Raw genomic sequence first — 16,621 nt, forward strand, 5'->3', positions numbered from 1 at the left:
TCTGAAATGAACTCTAGATAAGGGTGCTTGCTTGTTCAGCAAGGGACTTGCCTTAAAAACCAAACTTACCGTTTGCTCAAGAAGGGTGACTCCCCACTGTGCAGAGGACAGGTGTAAAGCCTACATCTCAGCCAAAAATGGGAGAAACCAGGTTCAGAGATGGCTCAGAGGGTCAGCCTGCTGCTGATTAACTGCAAAGCTGTGGGTCCTCCTCAGGGAGCCTTTTTTAGAGCAATTTTCACTCGTATGGAGTAGTGCCTTCAAAAAACATTGTTCAAAAGTAATCTAATAAAGCTTACTTGATCCTGGGGTGAAAATGGGATAACTTTTGAGTGAATTTCCTAGCCCAGTTCCTCTTCTTTCCCCTTCACAGAGTTGGGAGTCAGCTGACTTCTCACTTGCATATGTCCACATCAGCATTTCACAAAACACCTCTTGTGATGGAATCATGGTGCACCTTTGGGCACCCCCGTAATAAAACCAAACAAATGGAGGTAGATCAGTCTGATGAGTGACTCTGGCAAACATATTTTTAGCTCAGTCACAAGTGAGAGTGAATAGCACAACACTGTGAAAGACAGACCCTAGGTTGCCTTTCTAAATACTCGTCTTTGTACTACAGAGGCACCACAGACAGGGTGTGGGCTCATTCCTCCGGATCCCATCACTGTGAGTTGTGGTGGGTTTGTAATTTATCTGTCTACGCAGACACATTTTGCTTATTGCCACAGCACCTGCCTGCCTTGATAACTGCCACGACCGCAAGATGTGATCTTGCATGCAATCTTGTTTCCTGCCTGCGCCTGGTGCAGCAGAAGAGCACTTTCTTTGCATGCTACCCATCCGAGACAGCAGACAGTGTAATGACTTGCTGCAAATAATTTGGTGTCATTTTTAATGTTGTTTTCCTTCTAAAGCACTGTAAATTGGGGTCACTTCTTTCTTTCATGTCCTTGTCCTGTTTACGTGTACTATCTAATACAAAGGAGAAGACTGTTTAAGGTTTAGCAGCCCTGAAGTATTCTCTTGGTTTTTCTTTCATGCCTGAGAGGGGCTATAGAAATATCTTTTAAGATGGGTCAGTGATTCATGACTCAGTGTTGTTTATAGAACCTTATAGCAGATGCTATAAGATTGCCAGGTTGGACGATGCTTAGAGCAACCTGATCTAGTGGAAGGGGTCTCTGCCTGTAGCAGGGGATGGGAATCAGGTGAGCCTTAAGGTCCTTAAGAACCATTCCATGATTCTATGATTCTATGATTCTGTGCATTCCTGTAGGGAGGGACACACTCCAGACACAAAGAAACTCCTGAAATAATCTTTTTTTTCTAAGGCTGAGGACATGGAGAAACAGAGACATATAAGGGACCTGCAAGGGTTTACAGAATCAGTCTTTGGTGTGTGTATTTTCAAAAGAGACAATATGTCATATAATTGCAGAATTGCCTCCTGCATGGTTTGGGGTTTTTCAGGTCATTTTTGCAGAAAGACTGATTTAAAAAAGAAACAAATGTAGGTCACGGTGTTGAGGCTTTCATTTCAAACTTTTTGACATGATGTGTAACAGAAGAATAATCACCTTTTAAGGAGCGCATTTGAACCTACGCAGTGCACAAAAACATGAGTGATGTGGAATCCTGAGCGCAATGAACTTCATCAGGAGTTTTACATCAGCAGTGGGCATTTATCAGCAACGCTGGTGGATGAGGCCAGATGAGGATGTTTCTGCCTCTGGCAGAGAGCAGCAACGTGGCTCAGAAATAGAGCAGATAGCCGGGGCCTCAGATTTATCTTTTGTCCAAAGGTCTTCCTAGCACTGCATTAGGACTTCGTTTGTTAGTGACTCAGAGGGCAGATAGCCAGCTGAAGTGCTGCCAAAGCCACTTCCTGCCGCGCCTCGATTTTCTTTGGAAACTACTGAAGTGGATGCTGGCTTTGGTTAGATTAGTAAGAACTAAGCCCAGGGCTGTGCAGGCTGTTAAACCTCACAGCCTGGGTTTCAGTTATGTGTCTTGATCACACAACTGTAGATATGCTATTTCCGTCTGAGCATAAATGTCAGAGCTTACTCTCCATACTTACCAACTGCCAGTCCTGTGGACCATGGTTCACTCCATGAGCATCTCTTAATGCATATATTAAATAGAGTTGATTTCTTTACAAAGTGCTCCAGGGGCTCAGCTACAGCCTTTTTTTTTTTTTTTTTTTTTTGAAAGGCTATGAGGAAGAGATTTATTTTTCAGCATCCAGGGTAGGGAAGTAAGTTTCTAAAGCAACAGCAACCATGGCATTGTATCATCCTACTCTTCTAACATCTCTTCCCACTTCTCTAGACTTCATTGCAAGAACTGTAGCTAGTGCATCTTGGCCTTTGCAGCAAATGATCTCAGTTGCAGCCAGTACCCTGGAGTATTTAGAAGATACAGTGGTGAGGGGTGATATTTCTAACACGTTGGCAGTCAGGCCCATCTTCCACCCTGCCTGCAGTTTTCAGAACTGGCAGCCTCTCACATCAGACTACTTTATCTAAACCCAAAGCACACTCATACTCAGCCCAGGCTGACATTAAAACTCACAGATATAAAAGCCATGAAAATTATGAATCGACATTTATTGATATGTACAGAAGAGGTACAACACTTAGTGAAATATTATATTCACGACTATTTCCAGTATAGAAAGAATGTCTAGTTTGTTTTATACATGTAAGTGACAGAAATCAGTTCACACCATAAGAAAGCATTAAAAGCAAATGACTACCAATTGTTGAACTAAAAAAACCAGACTCCATCTGTGAGGCATTCCAACTACAATTTACAAGAACAGAGCCCAGAGTTGGGAGAAATTTTATCATCTCCGTTCAAGATTTTGTGATTCAATACAGATTTCATCCTTCTGTGACAAGTTCCAGTTTCTGGTTGTTCAAAGAATGACAAATATAGAGCTTCTGGAAGAGCAGGACTAAAAACTACGTGCTATTTTTCTGTCATTATGTTAATTATCAGAGTGATAGTGTCTGCAGAAAAGATTGGCTTTAGAAAACAGTGTACTTCTGTAGTGGTGAGAGAAAAGAAAGGCTGATAAAAAACATGCAACTACTTTCAAGATCTTCTAGTATTAGTTGCTAATGATTACTGGTAGTGGCTTTATCTCCAATTCACATCTTCCACTACTTAAACACTATAATAATACTACTATCAAAATGAAATTCATATTTGGGCATCTTACAATAAGTTTTCAAAATTTCAGTATTTTTTCCACTCTTTTTCTTTGCAAAAATGTCATTGATAGAAGCTGTTTATAGCAATTAGTGAAAACCATAGTATCTTGCTAAAACAAATCAAGTAACTTATACTTAAAGGAAGGATGATTATGTTTTTCCTCTTACACTGATGCAAAATGTAAGTAGTTTCATTGTTGTAAATAGAGAAAATCAGTGCAAATAACATAATCAGTACTAAAACATCTGAATGATTTGTACGGATACTAAATACTATCAAGACAATTTTTGTGCTGCATAATATCTTAGGAAAAATATTATGCTGAAATTAGCTCTGTTCAGTTTTTCTGAATTCAGTGTTTTCTTTGTAATAATAACATCATCTTGTTATTAACAGCTAGCAAAATAGCAATTTTCCTGTACAGTAATAGAATTGAAACATAAGCTTTAACTGTTATCACCATACTCACACTCCCTGTGCCTTTTTATTTCCTGTGATGTAAAGTAAACAAGTTGTACAATAGTTGGACTTGATCTTAAGGGTCTTTTCCAACCTAAATGACTCTTATGATTAGTTTTTAAATAAACTCTGCTATAGATACTGTACAGTAGGTAATTTCAAAATCTGGGGAACTTTCTGAGTGTAAGGAAAAGACCAACATTATTCTTTTTCCTTTTCATCCTTTTGACATGAAACATCTGAAAATATTCCAGCTCACGTTTGGTCACTTTTAAGAGGGGGCAAGGGATGATGAATAGGTAGTGTATAGTACTGCAGTGTATAATTCATACTGAAGCACCGTAATGGGATGCTTCACCAAGTGGGATGCTTCACCAAGCAGAATGCTACCTGTGCTTTGGGGCCTGATTTTATCTCTTTCCACTTACAGAGGATGATTATATTTATGAGATTTAAGCCCTGGGTATTTAGCAATGAACCAGCTGCTTCTTGCTGTCTCAAGCTCTTTCAGAACCACCAGAAAAGTCTTGTTTTTTCACATAACTGAATTGTAGCCCTGATTTCAGAAAATTTTTGCCACAGACTTTATCCTTCATATGTCTGTTTTATGATCAGACATACTTTTTATGACTAACAAACAGGCCTGTACAACAACCACAGTAGCTTGAGAAGCATTTCGCTTTGCATTTCATTTCCAAATAAGTACTAATATCCTTTTTTATCAATGAAAGAAACAGTGCACCTTTTGTCTATGAGCATATTCATCTCTCACAGAGACTGTTCCTGCCAAGGGAATGAAGCAGAGATTCCTACTTTGACCCCTCAGGCACTCTGGAGAGGACAGGCAGCCCCATGCAGCCTTTCTCTGTCACAGCCAGGTGACTGCACTTGATTTCCTGGCATTTGTAGTCAAGGAGGACCTGGAAGTTACTCAGAGGGATCCTGTGATGCCATGATGTGACTAAGGGCTGAACAGTGCACAGAGTCAAAAGCAGCCAGGGCATCCTGTAGGAATGTAGTTAAATCGATTTCCCCTTATTCACTGTGCCAATGTAAACAGTGACTTACTCAACTTATGGTGATAAAGAGTCCTAACATTTCAAGCAAACAAGTATAAAACAAAACTAATAATTCCAGGTAAACGCTAATTCTTAATGTCGTAACAACTGCATTCACAAGGCAATAAATCTATGCTGGGAACACTTTCACTCAGTGCCAGGGAACTACACGCATGCAGGTACTAACTGGTACTACACTCTGGTTAGATAGCTGAAAACTAAGAATAACATTTTTATGGTAAATTGGCTGTGTACATGATTCTGAATGTTATCGGAACAGGATACTCCATAATAGACAAATCAATCACTAAGCAGTGGAAACTAATCAATTGAATGGCCAAAAGGAAACAAACCCAGATACAAATGACAGACAGAAAGTAGAACAGGATTTTAAAAGACAGTCTAATTTTCTACTGTGACTCAATACACAGAAACCAATTAAATTAAATTAGAGCACTGCTACACATACTGTATACACCATTTCACTGAAATTACATATCGATAGCTACATTATCTACACTAAGTGCAGAGAGGCACTGGACATCATGCTTCAACAAAATGTCAAAACTGGTATCAATAAAGTTTTACAACTATTAGTAACTCAGAACTATTCTACCTGCAGTACCTATTAAGATAATACCTGGTACATCTGACTCAAAGTACAAGAAAGAGAGTAAAACACAAGGATATATCAACACACTTCTACATATACATCAACTAGGAATTTAGACTCCAAAACCTCAGCAGAATAACATGGCCCCAGGGATTTCTGAATAGTTGAAGACATACATACCCAGTATCAGTCATACTGGGACAGCAGTAATTGCTATTCAATGTTTTCTTTGTTTTAACTCACAGTCAAAGAACTAATAGGCCATAAAAGATTTTTAGTGATGTAATTGTTATGATATTTATATTAATTTATTTTTATTCCTCTAAACCCAGTTCCTTTTTGATTAATTAGAAATTATTATAGCCACAGCCTTAACGTCAACAGGTATTTGCCTAATGGGAACAGGTGACCATAATAGAGAAGCAACTGTCACTTGTCCTGGTCAAAAAATATAGTGGTTGTTCTCTTTAAAATACATAAGAAAGCAGGAGGTGTTTGTATAGATGCTAGCCAATTAGACTGGTCCCATAGTTGGTCCCTTTTCAAGAAGGCAAAGGTTGGTGGCCAAATCACGAGTTCTTTCCACAGGCTGAACTCATATACAATGTACTGTAGCTAGATGGACTGGGTACCTGATAACATATTTTTTGCTTATGCAGATCTCCAGCTTTCTTTAGCTGTATTCTGAGTCAGCCAATTATATGTGATCACATCCTAAGAAAGAACTGTAGGATCTGGCAAAGGTAACACCAGGAAAAATGACAAAAATAAGGGACGATTGCCCAAGACAGTCAATCTAGAAGATTGTTCAGATTAGTATAACATTGTTCTGTAATGAACTGCAGCATTTAAGGACGCCTCAGGCTGAGAGAGCTGGGCTCGTTCAGCCTGGAGAAGAGAAGGCTCTGGGGAGACCTTAGAGCAGCTTCCAGTGCCTAAAGGGCAAAGAGGAAAGCTGAAGAGGGGTTTTTTACAAGGGCCTGTAGTGGCACGACAAGGGAGAATGGCTTTGAACTGACAGAGGGGAGATTTAAATGAGATCTTAGGCAGAAGTTCTTCCCTGTGAGGGTGGTGAGGCGCTGGCACAGGTTGCCCAGAGAAGCTGTGGCTGCCCCATCCCTGGCAGTGTTCAAGGCCAGGTTGGACGGAGCTTGGAGCAACCTGGTCTAGCGGAAGCTGTCCATGCCCGTGGCATGGGGTTGGAACTGGATGAGCTTTAAGGTCCCTTCCAATCCAAATCATTCTGTGATTCTATGATTCTATGATCTTGAAATTCCTATTTGCTTCTTGCATTTTGTGCTTTGTTTATAATTCAACACTAAACATAACACAAAAACATTTCACCCATCCTAAATGTTCTAAGAAAACTGGTTTTGTTCTAAGGTACAAATTGCCTATAAAGGATTATCCCTTACCTTATATGGGTATATAGAAAACATTCTAAGAAAATATTAGTGTGTCTGTAAAGTACAGATACTAAGTAATTTAGTTCAGTCTACACTGTAGTTTCCAGAGAACAAGTACAAACTCGTAAAACCTGTATTAATAACTAAATCCATATTGAGCATATCATATTTAACAATATAAATACATATGCAGCTTTTTCTGATGCATTCTACAAGTGAGAGTTCACATCAGAAGCTAGGAAACTTGATATATTTAAGAAAGAAGCAAGATATATTGGATGGAAGTGTATGCAATTGTCTTTAAGAAGGAAGGTCAACCTGTAGTATTCAAGAACTCACAAGCCCATATAAAACACCAAAATGGAAATGTTACAATCTACAATACTGACTGCAAAATCAATTTGTAAACACAGTTTGCATCCAGTCTTTGAAAAACTGTAGAAAAAAAAATAAAATAGAAAAGAATGATATAAAAATCCCTGTGAAATATCCTATTTATGTACAAAGTAATATACAGGTACCAGACAATCCAGGTTGTGTGATGCTGCCTATGACAGTTTCCCTTCATGTAATGCTGTGGGCCACAGAGCATCATTAAAAACAACTGCAGGACTCCTGAATTTTGACAAATCAGACTAGAGGGATTGGACACTCTGGCATCAATCAGCATTGGCTCTGCAACAGATGCAGTTGGATGTGAAAGGGGATCAAATTTGAGTGAAGTGAGAAATCTCACAAGTCTTTTTGCCTCCCCAAATCCTGCACTTAGCCTGTTGGTTATCTCCATCCTGAACTAGTAGAGACCTATTCAGTGGCTCAATCACATACTCTAGTTTTTTCAGTGTTTGGAGCCTGGGTTTTCCATAAAACCCATAGTTGCAAGTACACAACCACCTTCTCCATTAAGATTTGTATCAATCCCACAGTGGGAAGTCACCAGATTTCCCCCAAACAGGGGAAAATGTCTCTGGGAAGGGATGGTTCCTCAGAGCCTTGTGCCAGGAAGCTCAACCAAACAAGATGTAAAAGAATTATCAGCACCTGGACATCAGCAGTGGTTTGACTCATTCATAGCAGCAGATTTCAACTTCACATCCAACATGATCAGGAGGAAAAAATGAGGGAGGCACCCATCGTACAATCTGTACCCAGGCTGGGGGACCACAGAGAGACAAGCCCTAGTGCCTGTTGGAAACAAAAGTCATCAATATGGTTGGAGGGAAGAAAATAACTCATCTTCCCAAGAGTGTGGGAACAGGAGCTTCTACATAGTCTTATATGGTGAATTATTGCCAAGGTGAATTGTCCCAGTGGACTATACACCCATCATAATAACTACTATGACAAATACTTAATCGTGGCCTTAGAAGTCACAGTAATAAAATCAAGGATAGTCTTCTGGCTCATAAAAGGATAATATTACAGTACAGTTTTATAAAGTGCCCTTATTTATCCTTCTGTAAATTAATTCAAATGCATCCATAAAAATAGATAATGGAACTTAATGAAATGAGAAACAGTTATATCTTTATATTTCCACAGAAGGATTCTTTCGAGCCCAGTACTAAAGATAAAGCTGATTGCAGAAGTGAGTGTTAGAGGTGAGGTTTAATACTGCCTATGGTTTTGGGGATTTGTGCTCTTGCTGCTGTGTTGCCACAACAGGGCTGCAACAACACAAGCAAATGCAAGGAAACGAAGAAAATCCAGGCAGTTGCCAGAATAAATTTGTTCAAACACTGTCGCTGCAGTTTCTCGACGAGCAGTCTGCTCTTCCGAGTATCTACTGCTGGGAGACGAATGAGTCTGGGAGTGATGGAAAACAAATCAGAAATCTATACTATATGCTTTTAAGTGGCACAAAGTTTGGAATTCCGTGTGCTTTGAGAAAGAAATGGAGATCAGCTGGATCTCCAGGAAGAAATGGAAAAATCCCTTATTTTTGTGCTGAGTTTTAAACTCATTGCTGGACGTGTAGCATAGAAACAATTAGGCAAAAAAGCAGCATCTTGACAGAAATCTTTTTTGATTTTGATGTGAGAATCAACGTGCTTATAAATAGCAGACAAAGACTATTCCCTGGGATGGGATTGTGAAATGTCTTACAACTTAACGCAGCCAAGAAGTGACTTGACCTTTCCTGGAAGCCCATGACTCCCACAGATTTCAGTGGGGCTTTCATTTAGTCAGAGTATTGAAGACACAGATTTTACTTCAACAAACACAGTTTTTCAAAGACATACTGAGTTTCTCGCCAATTCAGGCAGAAAGAGCACATCCCATAATATGGTTCAAATGGCTTATCTCCTACCTATTTGAAGCATCTTCTTACAATGCTGGTGCAGCCTTTGTCTTTTAAGGGAAGCAATGAAGAAATAAATTCACTAGCAAAGTGCTCCATCTCTTCTGCAGTTTCAATGTTCAGTGCACTTTAGTTTCAATGGACAGATGCCAACTTAGCTTCAGCAGTAAATGCAGAAAGCAAATGCATAAGCATGTACTTAATTAAGCATGCAATTAACTGAGTCTTTGCCTGGTCTAGACTTTTCCATGTGCCAGTGTCCTATCAGCAAGCCAAAGGGCAAAGGATATCGCAGTTGCACAGACAAGGAGGTGGTGGGGCGGGAATGGGGGGGTGCAGAGCAGCAAATGAGATGAAGGTACAAAGAAATTTGTTTAGGAACTACACAGAAAACAGGTCACTATCCACTGTGCTTTTCCTTTAACTTTGCCAGCACTGTGAACAAATACAAAAGGTTTGCCAGATCCAAATTAGTGCATCCACACTCCTAGTGAAGGTAAAAAGAGACTGGCAAGTAACCAGCACGGTCTGCTGAAATGTGAGCCTTGTATTAGCTGAAGTGGCCAGCCCCTGGGTCATTTTCTGTTTGTTTAGTTAAGTAGCAACCCAGCCCCATGTGGAATGAGCAAATCAAGAAATGCAAGCCAAGAGTGAGTTACATTTTCCCAGAGAAATGGAAAGCTTTTTGATGGTTAAATACAGTGCTGCACCAGAGTAACACTATATTAAATATTCCATCAGGCTAAAAGCAGACGAGTATACCAAAACCAACATTTCTTCTTCTCCCACATCCACATTTAAATAGAGAAATACCATCATAATTATCTTTCGAAACATCCCTGAGTTACTGTATCTACAGAATTACTATTTTAAAATCAGTCTGCTATTCTAGTCCTATCAAAACACCCAGATTTATTCTCCCTTATGCGGGTGGGGTCTCTCTAGCACCATTCCTTCCTCCCCTAGTCTCCATCCAAAGAAGCGTTCTTCAAAGGACAATCTGTCCCAAGTGGAGAAGTGTAAGCATATTCTAAAAGTCTTTCTTAATATGTAATTTTGTGGAGCTGCCGAGTCACATGTTGCTGGCATTCCTATTTGTTTCCAACTGCTAAACAGTTTCAAATGACAGCTAAAAGTGTATGGACCAGTTTTCTAAAGCTTCTTGCAAGGCAAGAAATCAGAGTCACTGCTCCTAAGAAATTGCTTCAGTGAAGAGGATGGAAAGTCATCTTGTAATGGTCAAGCTGTGCTGTGAAGTCTCTCAAGAATACTGGATATAAACCGGAGTAAACACTGTGTGTTATTCTTGGATATGACTATGACTCAAGCCACAGTAAATTTCACTTGATGTGAGCCAGCACCCTCAGAGTAGGTAACATTTTAGAGCACCTACGCACTATCCCAGGCACATTTCTGGCACATAACCCAGTGGTAAAAATGTCTTCTAACGCAAATTGTGAGAAGCAGCAGCCAGCTCTATAGGTTAACTCTGGATATGCCAATACCAAGGACTACAGAAATGAGAATGCAACCTGACTACCACTCCTCTGAATATCCTACAATTTTATCCCTCATGAAAAAAAATAATCCTTAAGATGCTTCAGGAAGCCTCTGGAAAAGGTCTCCACTTCTAATACATGTTAGAGGCCAACAGAATTCACAGTGTTTCAATATTTGTTAAATTATGTAGGCCATTTTGCTTAGGATTGTACCCCTGCCATGCAAATAAGGACAAAAATACAATGGCAAGCAAAATACTTCACAACAACAAATGCTTAAATGAGGGATACTCTGACAATGGACTTGATCTTGCACATTATTAATCATGCAAGCAGCCTTGGCTGGCTAAGGTCCATGTGCATTTTTGGGGATATTTATATGAATGCAGATGAGCAAAAGCATATTGTGTTTATATTTTAATAGCTTCTATATAGCCAAATACCACTCTACAGTTAAAAAATATTATTCCTGTTTAAACCCATGACAGGTCTGAGCATAGACACTGAATGGCCTATTTCCGTAAACGTTTCAACTCCGTTTTCTACCATTTTTAAGTTCATGCTCGTGTTCTGATTCTTTCTGAGAACCTCCGAGAGCTCCCTCCAAAATTGCACAAAATTTGTTCTGCGGATAGAGCCCTCCAAGGCCACGTGGCTCAGCTTTGCTATAGAACATTGCTGATAGTATAACAGCATTTATCAGTGTCTTAAAATTGCTGAGTATTAACAAGCACCTTTAAAAACATTTCACAGGGTGATCATTGTGACTGTAATTTCTTCTGACTGGATGAATCAGCTATCCTATGTTGACAAACACCATCTCGTTAATTCAGATGCCATGTGCTCTAAAAACATTTCTCTGACATTAGAGAGTTACATGAATTGTTACTCTGAAAAAGAGAGAGATGTATATCCAATGTACTGGACTAAATCCTGAAATTCTGCTTTATTCTTCCTTCAGTCCTAACCCTGGCCAAATTCTATTAAACCTATATGGAATTTGCCTTAGCAATGAATTCAGGATTTAGCCATTCTCTGAAATACAACACATACTTGAAAGATGGCTTTCAATTCATACCAGATGTCACTGATGATCACATTCAAAACCTCCCAGTTTCTTAGAGTAATGGATTCAGAATTTGCTTATAGGTCATTATCAAGTACCCAATCATGACATCTGCAAGCAGTCTTAGTAGTACTTTACTTGACTAGTCCCGTCCACATGAGGAATCCCTCTGATATCAGTAGAGTAGGGTAAATAGTAAGGTGCTACCTGCTCTGATTAAAAATGGAATAACTGAGCCCATGGTATTCTGGATTTTGTACATCAGGCATAGATTTAGTACAGGAACTACCACCCCTGCAATGATACTGCCTTGTATTATATGATGCATTGTAGTCACAAAGCAGCACAGCCTCATCGTAAAATAAAGGCTGCACCCGCCCTGGGACAGCTGATAAAAAGCACATCACGTGCACATACAAATCTAAGGTCTTGTCTTGATGCTAAGTATTAGTTGTACTGATCTAACAAAATGTCTACGATAATTTATTAACTTCTATACATTAATCTTGCCCCTGGATCTAAGTTCAGTTTGAAGTACAACTAGACATAAAAATACAGTGCTTGTTATTATTAAAACAAACAGAATTCTTTATGGAGATTTTTAAAAGATATTTTAGCCATACAGTGCTAAATAGATCAGGTATGCCACAAGAGTCACCAAAACACTTGAAGGCTTACGTGGTGTTATGTTTCTCCTGTATGTGTGATCCTGAGTCCCTATAGTGAACTGTACTGGCACTTTTATCTTCCCATTTTGCAGCATTTACATTCTCTGTGTCTTGAATGAAAGGGGAGGTGGGTGAGAGCACATTGCATTGCATGGAGTGTTCTCCAGCTGCATCATCCAAACAGTAACTCAAGGGAGACAGATGGTTACGGATGATTGCTTGGCAAAGACACTACAATGACATGATGAGATCTTTGCTAAGTTTCAGTTAAGAAATTAAGTAAGCTGAAACTGTAGATGTTAAATAGAGGAAAAAAAAAAAAGAGAAATCTTCTTGAATCATGGTATCTTTTGCCAGAAGATAGCTTCATCGCTTATGAAAGATGGAGCTAGGAATCTCTTCCCTTAGTTTTCACGTTTCCAAGGCTCTTCTTCCACAATACTGAAGTCTGCAGATTTGCCATTGGTTGCCAGTGTTACCTGCAAGTAATTATCATCAACAACCAACTTAAAGGCCAAGGCACTTTGACAAGTCATGAGTTTTACACGGAAGATCACGATATTTACAGGAATTACATACACCATGACTTATTAGATATGTAAAATATATTTATTCAGGATTCACAATACTCCCAAATAGTGAAACTCCTGTTCATTTATCACACTAACTAGAAAACATTAGTAGTAGAAAAGAAGTTCTACATTTTCTTTGCCTTTGCTGTAGGGTTTTGTTTTGTTTGTTTTGGTTTTTTTTCAATAAATGCTTCAGATTCTACACCTTTCTATCTCCTATAGTTTTCTCTAGCTTATTTAAAAAACGGATCACTTTTTTTTCTTTTTTTTCTTTTTTTTTTTTTTTTTTAATGTAGAAAGCCATGTTTTTTGAGTGGAATTTCTTAGGAAAGCAGAATAGCTGATGCAGGTACATGCAAAATATGCAAAGCCAGAATAATCATAGAAACACCACCTTTAAAGAAATTAAGGAAAAGATATGCTGTAAAAGCATTGTTCATCATACCATTCTTTCAACAATGTAGTGAAAGATTTAAAATATGGTCAGACCAAAAATTCATGATAATGCTATGTTTGTCTCACCGAAAATACAGCAAAACATCACTCTTGCTGTGAAGATATCTGCTAATTTTTTTAGGTTTTAAGTATGGTAGAAGACCTATAGTGATCTAACAACTCACAGTATACACTGGCCAGTATGTCCCAGAAATAACTATAAATAAACCCATGCTTCAAGAAAGATAGCTCCAGCCAAATGGCTTTAAAAGTTCTAAAAAGATAAAATGACGATTTAATTTTACAAAAGTGATCTAGATCATAATTGTGAGAAAACCTTTCATTTAATTCTAAATGGATGTCTCACTCTTTCCTAACTTATCTTTTATGTTAACATCCTCAGCTTTAAATGAAAACTTAAAGACAGAGCTGAAATTCCCCATGCTGGACAAACTGGATGCACGGAAGCACTGGGACACAGAAACATGACAAAATGCACTGATTTTTGAAACAAAGTCAAGCTTTTTCTTAGATAATTGAAAGGAGAAAACATGCGAATACAGGAATGGACAGCTTATTCAGAAATGAAAATCACAGAGTCATGTGAAATATGGTAATAAAAAAAATACAAAAATATCATGCAATAACAACCACTCTAGCCCCATATAAAGGTAAACTATAAAGGTAAACTACTTATTAATAATACACATTGACCATGCAAAGTTATAAACTACTAGCGTTATACATGGAATATATTACAGAAAGTAAATAGAAAGGACATGCTAGTAGATTAGCTTTCCCAAATTCCGACCAGAGTTTTAGTAAGCTTTTCAACCCACCAGTGCATTTGACAGAATGAAGAGATGTCTCTTCGGATTTAACAGCTGGCTGTTTTGAAGCACCAAATCCTACAGTCTATTGCCTTTGCTATCTTAACACTTGGGAGCTGTAGACAACTCCAACATGATCCAAATGCTTTGCAAATATCAGCATATATTCTATTCATAGCTTATAAAGTAGACCACAACATCACATCCTTTTGGCAGCTTGCAGACAGACACATGGACAAGACAAGTGATCTCCTGAAAGTCAGTCTTGTGCTCATCCAGTAAACCCTGGCTCTTTTCATGAGTTTAAAAGTGCAAAATGAGACCACACTCAGAGCAAACCTAAAACAATGAAAAACAACAAATACCTTCAGCTCATTAATCACTGGTCCCATATTTTAATTAAAGGGTGTGCTTAGGATGACCTACCACACCATGAATACAAGTTTTTGAGGTAAGCTACTACCTCAACTGATTGAAATGAAATGAGAAACTGAAGGAAGAAAGAAAGTGCAGCAAGTATTGCATTAACGGGCTACTACTTTCTAGCTTGACTTTTGTCTCTGTGCAAATCTGAGTGGAAGGAGATAAAACTATCAGTATTCAGTTCCATTAACCTGATTCAGGTTGATATAGAATAGCTTAATTTGTATTAAACCCACTGAAATTAGCAGAGTCTATTTCACTGAAAAATAGTTTTCCAAAAGTTCCTGAAGACGCTAACCAAAAAGTGTGTGTGTATGCCTGCTGATTTTACTGAAAAAAATCTTTTATCAAATGAGATCTGTCTTTTCAGTGAGTTTCTTTTTTCCTTCAAATTTTTACCTCTTCTGTGCCCTTTCCTTTTTTGAGAAATATACATTATTTTTTAAGTTTTTGTAAGCATTTATTCTCTTTCCATTTCAAAATTCTTTTTCTTTTTTTTTTTTTTTCTCATGGAAAAAGAGTGGGTGATAAGAGGAAGGGAGAGCCATATCAGATCAAAATGTTTGTTTTAATTTTAAAAACTAATTTTATTAAAAAAACTCACAAGATTCAGGGAAAAAATAGGATGAAATGGTTTTATTTCCTGAGTTCTGTATTAAATTTCCCCCTGAAAATTCAGGTTTGGTCTGTCATTAGCTCAAAGTAAGCATTAGGGAAAAATGTTCTGAAAAACATTTCCATCCAGGCTGGAGAGAGGTGAAAGTGATAGAACAGCAATTACATTTCAATTACATATGGTGTTCTTCTAATGGACTTAATGTAGGCATTCATAGTTAAATACTGGCTCAGTTGTGGCAACTGGAAGATGCAAGAGAATCTGTGTGAATAAATGGTTGAGGTAGGTTCACTGGCAAATTCACCATGTCAAAGACAGTGTACAGGACCAGATCCGGGTATTAATAAATAACAGAAAAATCTCCCCAATGAAATTAAAATTTCCACTTTGTTTTACTCTCTTTCTCCCCCTTTTCAAAAACTCTCTTGATTTTAAACTGCCCAGTCCTAATGGTGTGTGCTTAGTAAATTTTAAACCACTAACCTCCTCAACTGTTTTCTCATTCAACTGGTGGGGTTTCTCAAGCTCACTTTCCTCTGATCAAGATGTTATTATTACTACTAATAATCCATGTTAGTTACAGCAAGGCTTAGACAGAGAGAACAATGTTTGTGACTTAATGACTCAGGAATGATGACAAAAGCAAAGCGTAAGCATGCTGTGTGAGTGCAGGAGCATTCTGATGCTAAAGTGCATTCAACATGTCCATCTCTGAACAGCATATCATGAAGGCAGTCAGCAAATGACAACACCTGTATCTGAATTGCAGCTATCCTTCATTTGGGTTGGCAATTAAGTTCTCTGTTGCCATAGAAAATCAAGTAAATGTCCATAGAAGGTGATGCCATATTCTCTGTGTCTTGGCATATTCCATAATACGTTGCATCTTGCCTTTTGATATGTAAACAATGTACATGATTTTTTCCCTCAAATGACAACTTTAAAGAAGAGTGTAAAAAACCATCTTTTAAACTGCTCAAATTCATTCAAAATGTCGAGTTCATGGACCTTGTTGTCACATTGTTATTTGCAGAACGATTTGAAAAATACATGCAGGTTAAAAAATAAGATAAAGCATGCAGTGCTATATACATGTCTCAATATCCATAAATGTGAAAGGTACCTTGCACTCATCTACTATGACTGAGTTGTGAGCAGCAAAAACACATTGGTTTGAGTTGTTTTCCCTATGATTTTTCATGTCGTCATAGATTGACTGAGTCTTGGTCATTTCAATGTCTTCGTGACCTTTATGGTGGGAATCAATGGTGTCAAGTTCTGCCTTGGAAAGGTGGTAGACAATGCCAGCACCAAAAGAATCCCCCACTACATTGACTGACGTTCTCATCCGGTCCCTACAAAAGAAGCAAAAGGCAGAGACTGAATGGCACGAGAGGAAGAAAAAGTAGGGCATGGCAGCCCTGTTCATGTTACAGTTACTGCATTTATTTC

The 16,621-nt window shown here is 38.4% G+C and overlaps 1 protein-coding gene across 2 annotated transcripts in view; it reads right to left on the minus strand.

The window, feature by feature from the left end:
* Positions 1-2,591: 2,591 nt before the first annotated feature.
* Positions 2,592-16,621, minus strand: part of SLC1A2 (solute carrier family 1 member 2) — an 86,613-nt gene continuing 72,583 nt past the window's right edge. For both annotated transcript variants that reach the window (XM_030484605.1, XM_030484606.1), the window contains 2 exons: positions 16,293-16,524; positions 2,592-12,772 (listed from right to left, as the gene is read on the minus strand). In XM_030484605.1, the coding sequence (XP_030340465.1) occupies positions 12,698-12,772; positions 16,293-16,524 (307 nt within the window). In that variant the 3' untranslated portion in view covers positions 2,592-12,697. The remainder of the gene's footprint in view (positions 12,773-16,292; positions 16,525-16,621) is intronic.

The sequence above is a fragment of the Strigops habroptila genome, chromosome 4 (assembly GCF_004027225.2).
Source record: "Strigops habroptila isolate Jane chromosome 4, bStrHab1.2.pri, whole genome shotgun sequence".
In the NCBI taxonomy this organism is placed as follows: Eukaryota; Metazoa; Chordata; class Aves; order Psittaciformes; family Psittacidae; genus Strigops; species Strigops habroptila.